This window comes from Onychostoma macrolepis, chromosome 08, assembly GCF_012432095.1.
Source record: "Onychostoma macrolepis isolate SWU-2019 chromosome 08, ASM1243209v1, whole genome shotgun sequence".
In the NCBI taxonomy this organism is placed as follows: domain Eukaryota; kingdom Metazoa; phylum Chordata; class Actinopteri; order Cypriniformes; family Cyprinidae; genus Onychostoma; species Onychostoma macrolepis.
In genome coordinates, this window is record NC_081162.1 from 19,362,121 (window position 1) to 19,384,172 (window position 22,052).

The window sequence follows — 22,052 nt, forward strand, 5'->3', positions numbered from 1 at the left end:
ATAATGTATAGCTTGAATGCAGTTTTTTTTTCTAACAGTGCCCTCATAAACACCAATAAACCTGTTTGTTGAGTTTTGTAGGATCAGGATCAACTTAACATCATCATGTGTCAATCGCTGTCATGACAGTAAAGTAAGGGCCAACTCTATGGAACAAGGAGCACATCCTCTTTTAAAAGCCATTTGTTGGCACTGATGGGAAACACAACTGTCGTGTCCGCACCTTCCAAATCTAAATGTCAGAACTTGTTAGCATTTATTGGGGCAGTGTGAAGCAGCCTTTACTGTACCTGGGGTCGGAGGTCACGGCTCCATCAGTGAGTTCTGGGGGTTGCTTCATAGAACTGTTGCTCTTCATTGACACACAGCTGGGTTCTGGATATGCTCCTCTATTCATCTGGCTCTGATCAGCATCATCCTCTTCATCCCCCTCCTGTCTCACCTCACAGTGACTCATTTTGGAGACGTGTTACCCTCCTCTTTTTTTGTTAAAGGTTTTAAAAAGACATACCGACAGACAGACACAAAACAAGAATACAGAGTGTTTATACTCTGACTGATTTAGTATGGAAGAACATTATAGGTATCGGCCCTGTCAATTAACCCCAGAATGTCTCTGAAAGAGCCAAGACTAGGGGTGCAACAATATTTCTAAGTATTGCATATCACAAAAAAAGATATGCATCGTCTAGCTAAAGCAATATATTTTTAAACAAAAAATATAATATAAATATATGTATAAGTGAATTTTACTACAGTTAAAGCTAAAAAAAAAAACTTGGTTACTGTAGTAAAACAATATGGCAAAACACATATGGTTACTTAAGTTTTTGCTGTGAAAAAAAAAAAAAAAATTCGTAAGGGTTTTTATTAGTTTACATACCTTTTTCACACTTCCGTGTTTCTGACTTCCGGACTGGCGCTTGCAGGGCAAAGGTTTTTTCGGTGACAACTGCAGGCGTACTTAACAAGAATGAGTTCGAGAATCAAAACCTTTTTCCTATACAAATTAGAGATATGAAAATTCTTGAACTGCCGGTACTTTACTCTACAAATCACAAACATTTCACAATTACCTTTTTGTCAGCTCAGGTCATCAAATACAAGTTTGTTTAATTCTAAATGGTGGCAGTTTTAATTCAGTTAGTTTTGCCGTTCTGTCCGTTTGGTGCTGGCTATGCATTATGACTCTTCACGTGAATTGTTTTTCGCTATTATTATTATTATTTTCTGCTTGCTCTCCTTTGCATTTTTAACGTGATGGCTTTGATGTACTAATATGTGCCCTGGGAAATATATTAAACAAGAGATGACTCGGATTCATGACTTTATTCCTATCAGATTGTTTTTGTGTTGAGTTTGCTTAAATGTTAAAAATAATAATAATAAATAAATGTTATCGAACATTGTTAATGTTTTCGGGGAAAATGTCATTTGAGTGTCAGTTTCATTTTTATTTTATTTTTTTTCCACAAATATCGTGATCGTAACCGTGAGTATCCTGTATCGTATCGATTCGTGAGCTAAGCATGTTACTCCCCTACCCAAGACCATTCACTGTAAATAGTTTTTTTGTGAGTAGGATGGCCACGACTTCATTACACGCAGTACAATCATGCCCTTACCTGCCACCTTACATCATACATGCATACATACATATTCTGCTGCTTTTATCCATAATGGAGCACTTGCACCCTCACATATAAACACTGTTTACAGCTGCCTGACACTCAAGATCATTGAGCATACAAACCGCAACAATGCGCTTTTCGTACCTATTCGCCACCTTACCCTTTTTAATACCACTGTTTTAGTCCGTAATGCTGCACGTTTGCTCTCGTGCATCAAACAGACTGTCAGATATGGCTGTAAACGGCGATAGATGTTGTGAAAAGCGTTTGGTTAATGGTAAATAATTTACCTACTCTGAGTACCGTAGTGACTCCCGCCAGAGGTATAAGGCTAGTAAAAGCACCGGCGAGATTTTGGCCGTATCTCGTCTAGTCACAGCCCTGCCAGATGCGCAAAATGTGGTATGCATTATATGCAGTGCATAGAGGCGCCACAAGGAGGGCGGCCAAAATAATTTATTTAAAATAAAACATTTAAGAAATCAAATACTTATCTGTGTAAAATAAAGTGTGATAGATTATATTAAACAGAGATTGGTTGTATTTTATTTGTATTTTCCTCCTAAGCTGTTTTCTCTGAAAACTCTCCGAGGGTAATACGAATTTAGTCTAGAGAGTGATTAGTAAAACCTCCTGGATGCAAAACAGTCTGTTCTGTCAGACGTTTCCTGTTGTTTTATGTCTGATCGAAACTTTATCACACCTTTTGTACGGTGTTGTGAAGACCTATAGGTAATGTGTGCTTCTGCTTAACTGGGTCTTCCTCCTGCAGAAGTGCTCTGTGGTCGACCTTCTTGCACCGTTTTTCCACGACAGAAAGAAAACATTTTGTTTAGCATTTTAAATGTGTTAGAAAATGTATTTAATTAACATTATATTAAACTAACAAAGTTAACATTGTCTTGTGTTATTCATGCGTGGGTCAATTTACCCAGCCATGAAGATGGAGGACAACCAAGAGATGATAGAAAATGACAAAGCAGGTGAAGAGAACAGTTAGGACCAGGCCACACACGACTAAAACATGTAAAATGCATTGCAGATCTAGATAAAAAATATATTTGGTGAAATATCTGGTCTCATTACTGTATTAGAGAGCAAAGTGACAAGAAAGCAAGTGAGTCCAGAGCAGATGAAGAGAACGTGTAGGGCTTGCTACACAACATATTATGACACATTTGTCATATAATGTCATCTGATCTTCATCAAAGTGACTACCTTGTTGGAAAGTGACTATACCTTGTTGTTAGCTAAGATTTTTTATGTTTTGTGACAGTTGTTTAGAGTCTCTTGTGTGATCTGAGAATTTAACACAGAATCGATTCCAAAGGTTGGAATTAATTCCATTAAAGGGAATCGACTCTTCTTTAAGAGCTCATTTAAAGGAATAGTTTACCCCAAAATGAATTTTTTTCATCATTTGCTCACCCTCCAGTTGTTACAAGCCTGTGTAAATTTCTTTGTAGTGCTGAACACAAATGAAGATATTTTAATGAAAGTTTGTATCCAAGTCATTTTGACTCACCACTGACTCCCACAGTAGGACAAAAAACTACTATGGATGTCAGTAGTGACTAAAAACAGCTTGGCTGCAAACTTTCATTAAAATATCTTCATTTGTGTTTTGCACAACAAAGAAATTTACACAGGCTTGTAACAACTGGAGGATGAGCAAATGATGACAAAATTTTCATTTTGGGGCGAACTTATTCCTTTAAGTACAAACTCCACCTCATAACTGATTTCAAAACAACTGCAGGTGACAAAACTTTGACGTTAAGATAGTAAGAAGGCTGTTTACTACAAAAAAACACTATGAAATGGTATTGTAAAACATATTTTTTTGTGATCGTTTGTTGTGACATTGTTTTAGTTGTGAAAATAAACACAAACATTTTGTTATATTTGTTAAATTTTGTTATTTATTTACAAAGTTTATGTATGTGTCTGTGTGAATGAGTTAAACACAGGGCTCTTAGAACTGAACATAAATTTGTTCATTCATTTTAGAATTTTTACAGTAAGAATCGAAAACGAAACATATTTCATAGTGACAAAGTTGGCAACCCTAATAACAGGTATGTTTAAGGGGATCACAGCAACATCACATATGAGTCTGGATAAATCATAAGTCCAGCATACAGTGGTTCAGTGAATGTTGTGTTGAATGTGTGTAAGTGTGTGAGTGTGTGTGTGTCAGAGACGCTGTAGAAGGACAGAGTGCCGGCCGGACAGTCCACATACACTCCTACTCTATTAGAGCGAGGTGATGGAGCAGGAATGTCTGTTTTATTACTATTGTGACAGGCAGTGAATCTTTTAGGAGTGCAGGTCAGACTCCAGGAATTTTCACTGTAGTCAAACCAGCAGTCCTTGCTCATGCCTTTCCTGCTGATTGCTTTATAAACCACTGAAGTACGAGCTCCTTGTCCGTTCCATTCAACCTCCCAGTAACAGCGTCCAGTCAGACTCTCTCTACACAAAACATTACAATAGTAATCAAATCGGTCTGGATGATCAGGATATGGCTGAGACTCTTTCACACGTGTGACCTTTCTGTTCCCCTCAGATAGAACAAGTTGAGGGTATGCTGTGTTTGGATCCAGTGTGAAATCACAGGTGTCTAACAAAAAAAAAAAAGATAATAAAAAGATATGTATATATCTCTTCTAGTAACAAGAAACAAAACATATTTTTTGACAATGACCCAGTTGACAACAATTGGTACGTGGGGATATGTCTATGAGATTAAAAACTTACATTTTCGTAGTCCTGGTGTAATCCTGCTCTCTCCTCCATGGTCCAAACTACAGTGACATACAAAGTAATTTTTTAAAGGGGTGGTTGATTGCGATTTCACTTTTTTCATTGTAAATAGTGTGTAATGTTGCTGTTGGTGCATGAACAGTATCTGCAAAGTTGCTGCGCTGAAAGTTCAACGTAAGCGGAGACAGTGGTGTAGTGGAGGGTATACGCAGGTATACGGCGTATACCCACTTCTTTATCAGTCGGCATTCCGTATACCTACTTCTAAATCCCCTCTGATGCGCATCATTCAGTAGTGTCCTGCACTAGCCAAATCATGACAGTCCAGCATATGAGTAACTAATCCAATCGCATGTGAATAAATGCAAATATTCTCTAAAACATCCAGTAAAGACGTAAACACTCTCATGCAGTGTATGTTTCATTTATAGGATGGCGCTCTCGCAGAAAGTCCAAAACGGCCTCATAGAAGTAACTCACGAGTCACGACGTGCAAGAATCCAGCTATCGCTGTAGCCAAATCTATGTCTACTGTGGCTAAGCTGAATAAATAGAAACATGAAGACAGTAAACACATGATTGCGACAGTATGGTTTATGTGTGTTTTTCAATCTCCAGGTAATAAAAAAGCATCTGATTCTGAATAATGCAGTGCTAAGTAGGCTAATTGATAGCATTTATTACACTTGCCAATAGATACTAGGCTATAAAATATATTCTGCCTTATTCTGTGATAAAAATGGGGGGAAATGTAGTATATAGGCTAAACAAATCATAAAATTGTCATTAGGAAAATACAGGAAAAATATAATAAATTATTGCTTATTGTCCAGCTGTGTATTTGATTTCTCAGCCAATTAAAAGCAAGAGGTAGCCTAATAATTAATAATAATAATAATAATAATAATGATCGTTATAAAACCTGTCAATTATACAAAAAAAGTTATTATATTAGACATTTCTGTCCCCCTCACTTCTGTCAAAATCAAAAAAAAATTGTTTGTTTCAAATAGAGATCACAATTCTCCCACAATTCTGAACAGACAACTAAACAAAATAACATGCAATTTACTAGAGGTTCTGACAAAATGTCAGTTGCTGCAGTTAATTATTTATTGCAAAATCTGCACCTCCTCTGTGGATAATATTATTTTTATAATGATCCTTACTCAAGCAGCAGAAGTTAAGTGACAGTGTGCAAATATTACTGGCCCATTTTGGAGTGAACTAAAATTGCAAGACTAGTTTTACATGTCACTGTTTATGACACAGGTCGTTCATCCTTTGCAGGGCCGTTTAAAAAAAATAAAAAATTGGGGCATGAATTAAGAGTATACCCGCTTCTCTAGGCACCACTACACCACTGAGCGGAGATATCGTCTTTTAAAAATCAGGAAGTTTAATGCCTACAAAAACGACTCATACGGGACTACAACTAGATACTTCCCGGGTTGCATATGTCACAAACCCATAAATTTGCATCAACCCCTCCCTCCGGGGACATGCAAAAAAGGGGGCAAGGCCATGTTCTGCGGGAAGAGGAAGAGGAAGAGGAAGAGTTATAGTGGAGAGTTGTAGCCATGCCGTCGAAATGGTGTTATTTTCACCCAGCTGTCAGGTCTTCTGTGTTTGGGTTTCCTATGGACGCTGTAGTTCGTCAACAATGGTTAAAATTTATGTTTGATTATGTTCCTGACAATTACAATAATTTAGCTCTCTGTGCTGCGCATTTTACGGAAGACAGCTTCCAGAATCTACACGAGTTCAATAATAAAATTGAAAAAAAACGTACCATTCAGAAACGTTTTGTAAAAGCCGTGCTTGACTCTCTTCATTACCGCTTTCTGGGTCCGATTCTGGCTCAAACTGATACGGCAATATTGACACCATTATTTACATCTGACCAGAGCACATGCAACTGTTGCCCATAAAGGTAATGGGCGTGAAGTTTCCGGACAATGTGCAGTACGCAGTTTAGCCAATCACAACATACCGGCCCAACTAACCAATCTGAGCCCATCGCCTGTTTCTGAGGGAGTGGTTTCAGAGAATCAGGAAGTCAGCCGGTAGTTCAAATGACAGAGGAGAAAGCGACTTACAATAAAGGTGAAATATATGAAAAATAAGGCGTTTTTTAAAAAACAAAACACAAAGACATGTTATATTGCACCCCATAAACACAATCAAGCAAAGAAGAAAGGCAGTAAACCACCCCTTTAACTCTCTTGCTCATTAGTGATTCACTTGCCGTCATATTAATGAAGTACAAAATAGGAAAAAATACCTTATACAGCAATATAAAAAAAATGTAACTTGACACAAAACATAATAGTAGTTAATTGCCTCCAAAGTTTCCTAAAAATAAAGAAGGAAGATTTGTAGACAGTTTTAATGCACACCTACTGAATTTGATTAGGGACCCTAATGTTAGAAATCAAATAAAACCCTAAATTAAGTTGTACATACTTGAGTGTCTCCAGTGTGTAGTTTGGATCATTTCGATGAAAGAGCAGCTGAACTCCTGAGTGTTGTGGGTGATTGTAGCTCAGATCCAGCTCTCTCAGGTGTGATGGGTTTGAACTCAGAGCTGAAGCCAAATAACCGCATCCCTCATCACTCACCATACAACCTGACAACCTACAGGAAATAAACAACATGTTTATATACAGTTCATTGAGTACTTTGATAAGTCAGTGTATAGAGATAAATACCTCAGTATGTGTAGTTGACAGTTGTGACTCTTGAGAGCATCAGATATCAGCTTCACTCCTGAATCCTGCAGGTCATTGTTACTCAAATCCAGTTCTCTCAGAGGAGAGTTTGATGATTGGAGAGCTGAAGCGATGATTTCACAACACTGATGAGTAAGCTTACTGTCAGCAAGACTATAACAAAGAATTAAATAAAACACAATAAAGTTAATTTGATTTTTTAAAGAGTTAATTTTTTAATTTGACTTTCATTTCTCATTTCCAAATATATATATATATATATATATATATATATATATATATAATATATAAATATTTTATGTTTTTTAAAACCTATGATCTTTTTGTTACATGTAAGAGGCAGTGCTTCAACAGTAGTGATATTTAGTAACTGGGACTTTTGTCTCTATACACTGTGGTCCAGATCAGTGTGTGTAAGCAGTGTGGAATCTTATCATGAAAGTTATCATGTTCCTCAACACATTTCATATTGTATTGTGGCATATTAATCAGGCACTAAATGTCTACTGTATAGATGTGAAAACTGTCCACTTGGCAAAGTTGTCAGGTATTACACATTTCCCTTTCTGTCACTCCTCTCACTCTACACCAAACTCTCTGTATTGCTTGGTGATACAGCCACATTAGTCTAACTCTTGATATTGCTTACAACTGAATTTTAATAAGCTCTACTCACAGAGCTCTTGTGCAGCTGTTGACGGCTGGTATGAGTCTTCTTCTGCCCTCCTCTGTTGCGTTGTATTTCTTCAGATCAAACTCATCTATGACCTTCTCTGACATCTGTAGCATGTAGGCTATTGCTGAACAGTGAGCAACAGAGAGTTTCTTCTCTGAGTCTTTGTCTGATCTCACAAACTCCTCAATCTCTCTGTACAGAGTCTGATCATTCACTTCAAGCAGACACAGGAACAGATTGATGGATCGTTCAGTGGAGAAATCCCGACCATCTTTGATCTTGTCTTTGATATATGTAATAGTTTCTCTGATGCTCTCTGAGGTGTTCACCGTGTGTGTCAGTAGATCCTGTAAGAGTCTCTGATTGGACTCCAGTGAGATGCCCAGCAGAAATCGCAGGAAAAGATCCAGATGACCAGTTTTACTCTGAAGGGATTTATCCACTGCACCTTTCAGAACAGTATAAATTACATCAAAAAACTGTGAAGTGCCAAGGCTGTTGTAATAGTAAAATACATAGAATGCAGCGAGGAACTCCTGAAAGCTGAGATGTATGAAGCAGTAGATTTTCCTCTGATGAATGACAGATTCCTCCTTAAAGATCTGAGTGCAGATGCCAGAATACAGCGAGGCAATTTCAGTGACGCTTATCCCACACTCTCTCAGATCCTCCTCATAGAACATCACATTGCCCTTCATCAGCTGTTTAAAAGCCACTTCAGCCAGTTTCACAATCATTTCTCTGTTGAACTGCAGGTGTTTCTCTGGATCTCTCTCTGGATCATACTTGTGATTCTTCATCTTAATCTGAATCAGCAGGAAGTGGATGTACATTTCACTCAGAGTTTGAGGGATTTCTGCTCCCTCGTTGTCTTGTTTCAGGATGTTTTCAAGCACAGTGGATGAGATCCAACAGAAGACTGGTATGTGACACATGATGTGGAGGCTTCTCGCTCTTCTAATGTGTGAGATGATTCTGCTGGCTTGAAGCTCATCGCTGATTCTCTTCTTGAAATATTCCTCCTTTTGAGCATCATTGAATCCCTGGATTTCTGTCACACGCTGGATGTATTTGGAGGGGATCTGATTGGCTGCTGCTGGTCTGGAGGTGATCCAGATGAGAGCAGAGGGAAGCAGATCTCCTTTCATGAGGTTTGACATCAACACAGACACTGATGAAGTCTCAGTCACATCACAAACTTTCTCACTGTCATCTGAAAACATCAGCGTCATTCTGCTCTCATCCAGACCATCAAAGATGAACACAACTTTACATGTATCATAAATCTTTGAGTTCAGATCTTGAAGTTCAGGATGAAAGTCCAGCAGAAGTTTGTGAAGACTGTAGCGATCATGTCGGATCAAGTTGAGCTCTCGAAACGGAAGCACAAAGATGAAATCTACATCCTGATTGGCCGTTCCCTTGGCCCAATCCAGAATTAACTTCTGCACAGAGACTGTTTTTCCAATTCCAGCGATGCCTTTAGTAAGAACACTCTTGATTTTCTCTCTTTGATATTGTGCTTCAGGTAAGGCGTTAAAGATGTTGTTGCAGTAGATTGGTGTGTCTTGTAAGTGTTGTGTTCGGGGCTTTTTCTCCATGTGTAAAACCTCATGTTCTTCATTCACTCCTTCACTCTCTCCATCTATGATGTACAGCTGTGTGTAAATTCTCTTCAGGAGGGTTTGATTCTCTTGTACTTTAATTCCCTCATATAAACTCTCATACTTTTTCTTCATGCTGGTTTTGTGTTTGTCTTTCATTCTCTGCAGAACATCATCGACTGGTTGATGCGAATCATGCCGATGGTCTTCAGTCTCCTCCAGCAGGTCTGACTCTGTGCAGCAGTGAGCAGAACCAGCAGTGTGTTTGTGTGATCGTAGAACAGGACGTGTTCTCTTTCTACATTGAGGACAGTCAAAGTCTTCTGATGTTCTGGTCTGGTCCCAGTAATGGTTGATACAGTGTCTGCAGAAACTGTGTCCACAGGTGATAGAGACTGCATCTGTCTGAACCTGCTCACAAACTCCACATCTGGACTGAATCTGGATCAGAACATCCCTCTGAATACTGAACAAACACACCGTTCTGAATCACACTGATCAATGAGCATAGAAAAAATATTTGCTAATGATGACTACAGGTACAATGAGTCTCATGAGTATATTATATTCTAACTTGATTTTGTATTTTTAAATCAAAGGCTGATACATTTTAACCAGTTGCATTATTCTGGTGTAATTCACAGTCCTGAAGGTCTTTGCACAAGTGGCAAGCTAATAGACTGATTTCATATTTACAGACAATCTGTAGGTTCTGAATATACTGCTTTCTGTATTTGTAGTCTTAGAGCATGAAAATGAATATTATGAAAATCGTTCATGTATGCATCAATGAGATTTAGTATGTGTTTTTTCTTACCCAGTGTCAGATGTCAGTGTTTCATCACTGAGATTAGGCGGAATATCTATTGGCTCATTACTCTTCATAGACACACAGCTGGATACTGTGTCCTCCTCCATCTCGTTGACACTCATTACAGAAGCACTACTGATCTTCTTCACCTCATTCAAATGAAACAGCTGTCAGTCCTAAAAAAATTGTAAGTCACCTCATTTGTAAGTCGCTTTGGAGAAGAGTGTCTGCTAAATGTAAATGTAAAATAAAATTTAAAAAAATCATAGAAGTATCAGGCAGGTATTTTAAGTATTTCTCGACTTACTGTGAAAGCCTCAAAAAGATGTTTCCGCAAGTCTTCTTTATAAGTCATTTTTATTTGGTTCCTTCCCCACTGTTTAATGTTAGACGTGATATCATTCTTGTTAGAAATGCGCGAAAATGAAACCAACTCAACAAGATATACGCAGATGGTGCCGCTGTCTCACGGAACTGCGCATGCTCCTTGATCTTGCGCACAAACCACGCCCACGTGATTACGTACGTCTGACCCGTATCACGAAGGGCGGGAGGAGCGGCACTGCTGCATGTTATGAAAACACGTTTGTTCCTTACTGTATTACTAACAGTAGTACTTTGTACATGTCGTTTTTAATATATGATTTTTAACGTTCTGATGTTTAATACGTTGCAATATTTTTCTATAACAGTGACCGTGTGCAGATAAAGTTTTAAGGGAGTTTTAAGTGTCCCACAGGTTGTTTATTAATTAGTGAAAGATTGGTTTAGCGCTATGAGCAGGTTAAGATCTGCAGTGCAGAAGGGGAAGAGAGCGGCTCTAGAAAACACAGAGGTGATCAAATCCAGCAATAAGAAGAAATCAAAGCCTGCCATTAAAGAAGGTGAGTGGTTCTCTGTATGCTAGAGACGTTATAAATCAAGGCAACTCGGTGTTTGCTTTTAAAATGTTATAATGTTTAAGTTTGATTTCTTATTCCCACCAGAGGAACCATCTGAAACAGAACCTTCATCATTCCACTTTTTCCATGATCCAACTGAAATCCCTCTATTCCGCTCTCACCTTCTGCAGTGGTATGATCAGAATAAGAGAGAGCTTCCCTGGAGGACACTGGTAAAGGCATCTAATTACTAAATGACCTGATCTAACAGACTGTATATAGTTTTTGTCACGTGACTATGCTTTTTGGGCCCATCATATACAGCTGCCTGAGATGTGCTGGAAGTGATCAGCAATTCAAATGCAGTTTTTTTTTTATGTTAAAGCACATTTGTGACCCTGTACCACAAAACCAGTCATAAGTGTCAATTTTTTGAAATTGAGATTTATACAATATCTGAAAGCTGAATAAATAGGTTTTCCGTTGATGTATGGTTTGTTAGGATAGGGCAATATTTGGCAGAGATACGATTATTAGAAAATCTGGAATCTTGAGGGTGCAAAAAATCAAAATATTGAGAAAATTGCTTTTAAAATTGTCCAAATGAAGTTCTTAGCAAAGCATATTACTAATCTAAAATTAAGTTTTGATATATTTACAGTAGGAAATTTACAAAATATCTTCATGGAACACGATCTTTACTTAATGTCCTAATGATTTTTGGCATAAAAGAAAAATCAATAATTTTGACCCATTCAATGTATTTTTGGCTATTGCTACAAATACACCCCAGCGACTTAAGACTGGTTTTGTGGTCCAGGGTCACATTTAATGTATTGCAGGCCTAACATATGAATCAAACTGGTAAATTGTCTGTGTATAAAACCACATAAATTATTTAGTTAAAGATTAGCAAGGAATTATTGAATTTTCCCCAAAATGTTAACTGTGGAGTTAAGTGTGTTAAGGGTTATTTGAGTCAGTAGCTTAACTAACGACTATTACAAACACTGTTACAAAATTGTTTAATTGCATTCAATGCAAATAAGACTTTGAAATGAGATCAGTCTTTGTGTGTGTGTGCGTGTGTGTTTGTGATCCAAACAGGCTATGACAGAACCAGATGTTAATATCAGGACATATGGAGGTATGAAAAAAAGTGTTTTAATGTCTTGATGATCATAACCTAAATTCTTTTTTTTTTTTAAATGTAATTTTTATTTCTCATGCCGTCCTCAGTGTGGGTCTCAGAGATCATGTTACAGCAGACTCAAGTTGCCACAGTGATAGACTACTATAACAGATGGATGAAGGTAGGCAAGCTGTTTGACATCTCCTCTCACAGTACCTCTGGAATTCCACATTTTATGCTGTTCTGCATCTTTATTTTTAGAGATGGCCAACTGTGGAAAAACTTGCTGCAGCTACACTGGAGGTGATAGTTAAATCCACAGACATACACAAAATAAACAGACAGAGACTTAGTGAGCATCTGACAGCGGTGTATCATTGTCTCCCTGCAGGAAGTGAACCAAATGTGGGCGGGTCTTGGATATTACTCTCGAGGACGCAGGCTGCATGAAGGTGCTCAGAAAGTAGGTTTAAATATAGTAATGCAGAATTTAGATACAGTTGAGATATTTGCTTTTCCTATATTTGTGTAATCTGCACATATTACAAAGATGTTGATTCTTAAAATAGGTTGTGTCAGAACTGGATGGACAGATGCCAAAGACCACAGCAGGACTACTAAAACAGCTGCCTGGAGTTGGACGTTACACTGCCGGCGCAATCAGTTCTATAGCACTTGGACAGGTGAATTTGTGTTGTTGATACATTTGATTCGGCCCACACTGTAAAAAAAAAAAAAAGAAAAGTTGAGCCAACTTAAAATTTTAAGTCAACAAGCTTGAGCAGATTTTTGAGTTTTCTCAACTTATTTTTGTAGAAGATTTTTGAATTGTCTCAACTGTTTGTTGTATAAACTTAAAACAACAAGTTGAGAAAACTCAAAAATCTGCTCAAGCTGGTTGCCTTAATTTTAAGTTGGCTCAACTTTTTTCTTTTTCTTTTTACAGTGCTTTTTACAATGTTCTTAAAGAAATGGTTCACCAAAAAAATGCTGATATTTACTTGAAGCGTTGCTACTTTTAAATTATTTTGAATAAAGGGAGATTAACTGTGCAGATCTTTTTTCAATTTTTTTTGTTAATTTACTTGACCTCAAGCTGTCAAAGATTTTGATGAGTTTGATGAGAAGCATTTCATCACTTGCTCACCAATGGCTCCTTTGTATTGAATGGGTGCCATCAGAATGAAAGCCAAAAAAGCTGATAAAAACATGCTCCCTGATCTTGCGCACAAACCACGCCCACGTGATTACGTACGTCTGACCCGTATGGCGAAGGGCGGGAGGAGCGGCACTGCTGCATGTTATGAAAACACGTTTGTTCCTTACTGTATTACAATCATCCACAAGTGATTCACACAACTCCAGTCCATAAATTAACATCTTGTGAAGTAAAAAGCTGCATCATGAAGACATTTTATAACTTCAAGCTGTTGTCCTCACTCTTAATAAACCACATACTGTATTAGTTTAGAACTGTTTTGGACTGTTTTCACTTGTAAACTGTGCCTCATTTGTGCATATTTTTCTCCTGACTCTGATGACATTTTCTCTGGAGAAAACAATATTATGTAGTGAGGACTTGTATTTTAGCTGGAAGCAACAGTTTGAAGTTAAAAGCATCTTAATGATGGATTTGTTTCTTCCAAACACAGCTTTTTTCTTCACAAGACATTAATTGATGGACTGGATTTGTGTGGATTACTTTTGAATTATTGTAATGTTTTTATCAGCTGTTTGAACTCTCATTCTGGCACCCATTCACTGCAGAGGATCCATTGATGAGTAACTTAAATAAATAAAAAAATCTCATTTACATCTTAAAAATTCTATCTTTGGGGAACTCCTACTCCTTTAATAGAATACATTTTCTTGTGTTATCCACTAATAGCGCATTGCAGATCAGTTTGGGCAGCATTACATTGTTAGGATATTTCACACTGAATATTTAGCAGTAAATGCTGTTTATTTATTTGTTGCAATGATGTTTTTTTTTTCTCCAGGTGACAGGTGCAGTTGATGGAAACGTCATTCGAGTTCTTTGTCGCGTTCGAGCTATAGGAGCAGACAGCACCAGTCCTGTTGTAACAGATGCTTTGTGGTACTGAAAGATCCATCAAGTTGATGTACTGTTGAGCAAATCTAGATCTAAGTTGTAAAATGTTGGATTTAATTGTGATCATTATTGGTCTATTTCAGGAAAATTGCTGATACACTTGTTGATCCAGAGAGACCCGGAGACTTTAATCAGGCTATGATGGAATTAGGGGCCAGAGTCTGCACCCCAAAATCCCCTCTGTGCAGCCAATGTCCCGTTCAAACCCACTGTCATGCCTTTAGGAAGGTACTGCTGAGCAGCCCTCGCCAAAACGCTTCCTTGTAAAACTGTCAAATTACCTATTAAATATCAGATTTTGTCTTTTATACTGTAGGTGAGCATTAAACAAGAGATTGACTCCAAAAGACTTCTAAGTAAACTTGTCTCAAAGCTCAACACCTCAGTTCCTGACATAGAGAATTGTTGTAAGTTGTAACGTCTTCCGTTAAACACAAAATTTACATCAGATCTACAAATCAGTAGCAGTGTCTAATGTACGTTCACATTCTCTGACAGTGGCTCCTGGAAGCTGTGACTTGTGTTTATCAGAGGACTGGGACCCTCAGCTGGGGGTGCAGAATTATCCAAGAAAGCCTGTTAAAAAAGCTCCACGTGTGGAGCAAACTCTAACCTGTATAGTGGAACGTCAGCGAGCCAAAGAAGAGATGGAGTATCTTCTCACTCAAAGACCAAGCAAAGGTGAAACAATAGTTTTGACTCAGTGAATGGGAAAAAGATGAACAACTTCTAGAAAATATCATGAAAAAATATGGTTTTGGATTACGTGGATGTGTTGCAGGACTCTTGGCAGGGATGTGGGAGCTACCCAGCATGCTCTTGGAGGCTGACGTCTCTAAGAATAAATATAAAGGCTTGATATGTGACATGATGCAAAAACTGCTGGAAAAACCTCTAGACGCTAACTCAGTGCAGTTTGTGGGAGAGGTGGGTGTTTTCTCCAATACGTATCATTTTGGGTTTAGAATAATAAAAATTTACTCAATATTTGATTTGAATCTTCAGCGATGATGTGCACGTTTGGTTACAATGCATGTGTTTGATATTCATCCATGTCTTTCATGTTCTCTGTCAGGTGGTGCATATTTTCTCCCACATCCATCAAACCTATATAGTCTTTTCCGTGCGTGTGCCTGACTGGTCAGAAGGAGAGCAAGAGCAGAAGACCTGCTGGCTCACTAAATCTGCTCTGAAGGAGGCAGCTGTATCCACTGGGGTTAAAAGGTTGTGTATATTTTCATGGGTTTCACAGCAAAGCCAAACTAACCTTAAAATTACTAAAATTGTTTGCGTGTATGAAAAATCTTGTGTGTAAAAGAAATGCATTTTTTGAAAAGACTTGTTGTTACTGTCATTCACATGTATATGTAAAGATCTTATATTTTCTATTACACAGATTATGAAGCTCTATGAATCTTCAAGCAAGGTGGACAGCAAGGTAAGTTTTCCTGAGATTGCATGTGCTTCATATTTTGGTGTTTTTGAGTTCTTTTCATTTTTTCATATCTTATTGATATTAAAATAGTTTTTGCCCTATCCTGACATTTCACACTTTTTCAGGAAAAGAAGAGAAAACCCAGCCCTGAGAAACGTTCAAACAAGATAAAAAAGCCTAAGGGTGCTGTTACTAACGAAGGACCCAAACAACTCTGCCTCAGTAAATTCTTTTCTACCTCTAAGACAACGGCAAAAAGTTAAAAATGTTGACAAAAGCCAATGTAAATTACCTTGTATATTAAGGTTTATGATTTTTGAAATAGTCAATATGTAGTCATCATGTAAATTTGCTATTATGTCAAGTGTCACTTATAATAACACATATTACCTACAACTTTAATGTTTTATTTTTAGAGGGATAGTTGTGATTTTTAAACAAATAATAAATGTATAAAAACCCTGATTTGGGATCCAGAATAAAAGACTTGAGGGTTTTTTTTAAATAAATCTGATCTGATTTCATAACACATTTACACAACTATGTAAAAAAAAATCTTCCTCTTTTTCTTCTTTTTTTTTTTTTTTTTTTTGCAGCATACTTTGAATTTAACAGCATTTAGCCAGACAGATAAATTAGATTGTGGACATGTTCATTTAATTCTCTTCCCTTTCTGATACTACGGTGTCAAAATAAGAGTCAAGGTTAAATATTTTTTTTAACAAACTTGGGATTTTCTAATATAACACATATGTGGAAATATACTTTATAAGAAAAAGTGAGCGTAAATGTATTTTGGGGTCTATTTGTTTCAATTTCAGATTAATGTGTCTGTTTTCTTGGCCCCAGTGGGACTTTTAACTGAAATGTGAGTTCTAAAAACTGGGTGCAGTCCAAAGTTTTTCTTCCAATAGTTATGTGCACTTCTGCATAAGAACCGATAACACTACATTTCCCATGTTACTCAAATAATTTCGTGTGAAGTTCAAAGTTCCCATCTGACCTTGCGACTGACTGAACTCTTCCACACAGTGCGATACATACTCTTTTTCAGGTAAGTTCACCGGTAAATTTATGTTGATTGCAAACTTTTGTCAAAATGTGAAATAATCCCTATACGAATAATAAGGTAATTGCAGTCAGATAATAAAAGCATCCCGTGTACGTTCAATTTCTTGTCACTAATTTGAACGCCTTGTCATTCAAATTAAGTCGCAATAATTTCAAGAACAGCTTGCAAAGGGAGAAGGTATCACCAAAGATTATTTGGTATCACTCAAGGACAAGACCTCAAATCAGTGTGTTGCAAATCTACTTTCTTAACAAGGTATGCAACCCTTCGTATTTTTTGTATATCGGATACTATTAAGTACGTACAAACACGGGATATGTTCGTTTTTCTTCGTGTTTTCCCCACCTCTACTGATTGCTGGTCTTTTTTTCTTTCTTTCTTTAGTAATAAAGCACATTTCTCTATGGAATCAGCATGGCAGAGAGTGGAATCCATGCACCGCTGGATTCTGGAGAATGGGGGTATGATTTTTTTTTTTTTTTTTCATGTTTTATAAGCATGATTTTTTTTTCACCTTGCATTTTACTGTACTATCTACACAGAGAAACGTTTCATCATTAAATATGAATATAATAATCTGTAGAATGCACTGTTATGCAAAACTCCTTGTGTTTTCTGGCATGGTATTTCAGATAAGCGGACGGACCCATGGCTTCTAGTCTACTCTCCTATACCAATCATCTGTATATTTTTGTGCTATCTTGGTATTATTTGGATTGGACCCAAGCTTATGAAACACAAGGAACCAGTGAACCTAAAAGCAGTGCTTATTGTGTACAACTTCACCATGGTCGGTTTGTCGATTTACATGTTCCATGAGGTATTTCATACATGCATACTCTAGTTCAGTCCAATATAGGTGCACACTATTTCAAGGTCTTGTGTTAAAATAACCTGGTTATCAAATCTGAAATCTATTTTTCTTTCCACAGTTCTTGGTCACATCTTGGCTTGCAAACTACAGTTATCTGTGTCAACCTGTGGACTACAGCCCCAGTCCTCTAGGAATGAGGGTGATTACATCTCTCTCATTTTCTGTTTAGCAGCCTAGTGTTCTTTGCAAATAATCAAATAATTTCCTGTTTTCCAAATCATAATCAAATTTACCTATGATGTTATCATTATTTTTAGATTTCCAATAAAGATGCATTGGTTAATTATTACTGTATTTTTTTAGATGGCCAAAGTATGCTGGTGGTTCTTCTTCTCTAAAGTTATTGAGCTTGTTGATACAGTAAGTTTTACCCATTTAAAAATATGATTGTTGCAGATATTTACACCTGTTGTAGACATGCCATTCAAATAAAGATGTTTTCCCTCCCAACCTCCTCACTCAGGTCTTTTTCATCCTAAGAAAAAAGAACAGTCAGCTCACTTTTCTACATGTGTATCATCATGGAACTATGATTTTCAACTGGTGGGCAGGAGTTAAATTTGTGGCGGGAGGTCAATGTAAGACAGAAACATTAAATAATTAATATACATTTAGTGACTACAGTTAATATATACTGTTTCCTAGCCTTCTTTTATTCTATGTATTTTTATATACGCATTAAATGTAACAATTATGCATGCGTTTTCTTTTTGCCTATTCATTCAGCATTTTTTATTGGGCTGCTGAACACCTTTGTTCATATAGTGATGTATTCTTACTATGGCCTGGCGGCCCTGGGGCCTCACATGCAGAAATATCTGTGGTGGAAGCGCTACCTCACTTCATTACAGCTGGTAAATACACAACACACATTGATATTCTGCTTATTTAGTCTTTCACTTTTAGTCTATCAGAGCCTTTTGTTTCACAAATTATTACTCTTTTGTAAATTGCTTCAGTACATATGTCCTGTTAGTAGATAGCCAGTTGATAATTTTTTTAATTAGAATTAAAAAGTTAAAAAAAGGAAACATAACATCAGCGGGACTGTTGAATAACTTCTCATTACAGGTCCAGTTTGTCTTGCTGACTATTCACACTGGATACAACCTCTTCGCCGAGTGTGATTTTCCTGATTCCATGAATGCAGTTGTGTTTGCATACTGCGTCAGCCTCATTATACTCTTCAGCAACTTTTACTACCAGAGCTACATAACCAGGAAGAGCAAGAAGTCTTAACAGAGTTGGTCCACACGATGAGCAGAGGACTCACTCGTCCTTTGATAGACTAATTTGTCCATTGATGTTCTCACTGCAGTCATTCCTCAGATGAATTAAATCTTCAGGACTGGAAATTTGGTGAAACCACTGACCTCATTTCTAATTTGGGTTGTGACATGTCTTATTACATTTTGGAGCATCAACCAAAATAACCTGAACTGTAAATAAAGTGTAATTTCATTTTAAATAACTCTAAGATGTAACCTTATTATTTTGCATGGTAAAAAACAGCTTTACTACAGAACCCCTAAAGGGACAAATGTCCAAAAAAAAAAAAACGTTTCTCGTGTGCACGCGAAAGTCTTTTTTTTTTTGCAAATGTCCCTTTAGGGGCTCCGTACTTTTTACAGTCTTATAAATTGTGTCCTTATTAACAAAAGTGATGTGTGATTTTGTTATAAAAGGATATGTTAGCGAGAGGAGAGACCATGAGGAGGGTAATGGTGGAGGGTGTATTACTCTGATTAATGGAGTAATCGATAATGGAACACCTCAGGGCAGTGTAATAAGTCCACTGCTATTTATCATCATGACTGATGTTTTTTCAAGAATACATTCAAGTCTGGGGAAATCTCTGTTTGCTGATGATGGGGCTCTTTGGTTTAAAGGAAAGAATATAGATTATAATATAAATAAAATGCAATGTGCATTAAATGAAGTAGAAAAGTGGTCAAAGGAAAATGGTTTTAAGTTTTCAGTGGAAAAGACTAAAATAATACTTTTCACAAATATGAAGAGGAATGTTGATATAGCAAACTCAAAAATCTGCTGAAGCTGGTAAAACAATGTTTTTTTAAGTTCGCTCAACTTTTTGCAAGATGCAAGCGAGTAGTGAATATGATGAGGTGTATTTCGGGTCAGGAATGGGGAGCAGATAGATTGGGTTTAAAAACTATATACAGTATATATCCATGATAAGACAATGGATTATGGTTGTTTAGTGTATGGATCGGCAAATAAATCTAATTTAATTAAATTAGATAGAATTCAGTCCCAAGCCCTATGAATATGTTGCGGGGCACGTCTAACATCTCCAGTTTCAGCTCTTCAAGTAGAGATGGGAGAAATGCCATTACAGATAAGAAGACAACAGTTAATAATATCCTACTGGGCAAACTTAAGTGGTCAGAATGAAAATCACCCTACAAAAAAGTGTTGAGACCTAGTTGGGAACATGAGAACAGAGAATGTAATAGTTTTGGATGGAGAGTGGGGAAATTAGTAAGAGATAGGAGATTGGAAGTGGTAGATATGCTCCAATAATTCCTTTATCTCCAGTGCCAATGTGGGTTATGCCCCAACCAAACGTTGATCTTAGCTTATTAGAAAGAAGACAAAAGGAAGGATCATACGAAACAGAGGTATATGATGTAAGGAAATATACGGGGCAAAGGTATATGGAGAATATTTACACAGATGCTTCAAAAGATCCAAAAACAGGTCATGTGGGCTCTGCATTCATAATACCAAAGTTAAAAGTGAATAAGAGCAGCAGAATGTCAGATTGTTTATCAGTGTTTACTGGAGAGATGTTTGCAGTAATTATGGCAATAAGGTGGATTAGTGAAGTTAAAGTACCCAAGGTAGTAATCTGTTCAGATTCAAGTTCAGCTCTAATAAATTTGAATGAACAGAAGTCAAAAACAAGACAAGATAATAGAGATTATTCAAGAATTACATTCACTTAAGCAAATTAGTATAAAAGTTCCGTTTCTGTGGGTACCGGCTCACATTGGATTGAAAGGTAACGAAGAGGCAGATAATTTAGCTAAAAAGACATAAAACAAGAAACAGTTGGTATTCAGATTCCTTTTAGTAGATGAGAAATTAAATCAATTATCAAAAAGAATATATGGAAATTATGGCAGCAGTTATGGGACAAAGATACCAAAGGTAGGCATTTGTATCAAATTCAGTCAATAGTGGGTAAGGGAAGAGTATCAGGATGGAGCAGAGCTGAGGAGAACATGATTGCAAGATTACGATTGGGGCATACAAGGTTGAACAATACAATGCATTTAATAAATAAACATCCAACAGGGCTATGTGAGGTATGTGATGTTAATGAAACAGTAGACCATGTTATAATGTACTGCAGGAAGTATACTGCTAAAAGAAATTAGTTGAAAGAGTAACTAGTGAATAAGGGTGAACATTTTACAATTAAGAATTTATTAATTCCGGAAAGAAATACTAAATTATTATTGTTACAATATCTGGGAAGAACTGGTTTGAATAAGCGAGTGTAAGTGTTTATATATTTTTTATTTTATTTTATTTTTTAAAATATTTTATTTTTTTATTTTTTCATTAAATCCCAAGAGTAATAATAGAGCTATTCGTATTCTTTTCCAAAGAGAAATTGTTATACCTTATGTTTTGTCTCATTGGACCTCTTTATTAAATGGAAAATTGATTTGCTGGAGAAAAGTGTGGTTGTTACTGAATAAATATTATATTAGAAATAAGATTAAAGAAGTTTCTTATAAGCTCATTCATAGATTTTATCCAGCAAATCATTTACAAAAAAAAGAAAAAGAAAAGTAAATTGTATTTTCAGCAATGAATATGAGGAAGCTGCACTTGCACTTTCACTTATTTTGGCATTGTACATATTCAGTTACACTATGGTGTAAAGTTAAAAATTTATGAATTAAAATATTTAGTGTTTAAGACCTTTTTTCACGCCTATGGAAAATGCACTCTTTGGCTTTACTGACTATTCTGACTAGGAACAGTATATACTGCCGACCAAATTTCACGTTCATAAGTGTAAATTTACTAATAAGAAACCCAATTTTATGGTTTTGTTGACTGAAATATATATATATATACAGTGGTGTGAAAAAGTGTTGGCCCCTTCCTGATTTTTTTTTTTTTTTTTTGCATGTTTGTCACACTTTAATGTTTCAGATCATCAAACAAATTTAAATATTAATCAAAGATAACACAAGTAAACACAACATGCAGTTTTTGAATGAAGTTTTTTATTATGAAGGGAAAACAAAATCCAAACCCACATGGCCCTGTGTGAAAAAGTGCTT

At 36.6% G+C, this 22,052-nt stretch overlaps 3 protein-coding genes across 4 annotated transcripts; 2 read left to right on the forward strand and 1 right to left on the reverse strand.

Annotated features, from left to right (window-relative positions):
• Window positions 1-3,506: 3,506 nt before the first annotated feature.
• On the reverse strand, window positions 3,507-10,680 carry LOC131545520 (NACHT, LRR and PYD domains-containing protein 3-like). Its single transcript, XM_058784409.1, has 7 exons — window positions 10,528-10,680; window positions 10,227-10,396; window positions 7,806-9,875; window positions 7,109-7,282; window positions 6,864-7,034; window positions 4,392-4,438; window positions 3,507-4,254 (listed from the first exon to the last, which is right to left on the reverse strand). Exons 2-7 carry the CDS (start codon window positions 10,340-10,342, stop codon window positions 3,725-3,727), a joined length of 3,108 nt encoding a protein of 1,035 aa, XP_058640392.1. The 5' UTR covers window positions 10,343-10,396; window positions 10,528-10,680; the 3' UTR covers window positions 3,507-3,724.
• An 89-nt stretch (window positions 10,681-10,769) lies between these two features.
• Window positions 10,770-16,283, forward strand: mutyh (mutY DNA glycosylase). Its single transcript, XM_058784411.1, has 15 exons — window positions 10,770-11,104; window positions 11,207-11,334; window positions 12,209-12,248; window positions 12,341-12,414; window positions 12,495-12,536; window positions 12,625-12,696; window positions 12,803-12,916; window positions 14,234-14,331; window positions 14,430-14,574; window positions 14,663-14,753; window positions 14,845-15,027; window positions 15,128-15,273; window positions 15,422-15,570; window positions 15,742-15,784; window positions 15,907-16,283. Exons 1-15 carry the CDS (start codon window positions 10,996-10,998, stop codon window positions 16,042-16,044), a joined length of 1,572 nt encoding a protein of 523 aa, XP_058640394.1. The 5' UTR covers window positions 10,770-10,995; the 3' UTR covers window positions 16,045-16,283.
• A 367-nt stretch (window positions 16,284-16,650) lies between these two features.
• Window positions 16,651-19,198, forward strand: elovl8b (ELOVL fatty acid elongase 8b). Of its 2 annotated transcripts, XM_058784414.1 has the most exons (9): window positions 16,652-16,835; window positions 16,994-17,108; window positions 17,238-17,314; window positions 17,486-17,673; window positions 17,786-17,866; window positions 18,031-18,087; window positions 18,191-18,305; window positions 18,454-18,581; window positions 18,799-19,198. In XM_058784414.1, exons 3-9 carry the CDS (start codon window positions 17,257-17,259, stop codon window positions 18,964-18,966), a joined length of 795 nt encoding a protein of 264 aa, XP_058640397.1. In that variant the 5' UTR covers window positions 16,652-16,835; window positions 16,994-17,108; window positions 17,238-17,256; the 3' UTR covers window positions 18,967-19,198. The 2 variants fall into 2 exon arrangements, with proteins under 2 accessions (XP_058640398.1, XP_058640397.1); XM_058784415.1 differs by lacking the exon at window positions 16,994-17,108 and having other exon boundaries at window positions 16,651-16,835.
• Window positions 19,199-22,052: the final 2,854 nt, after the last annotated feature.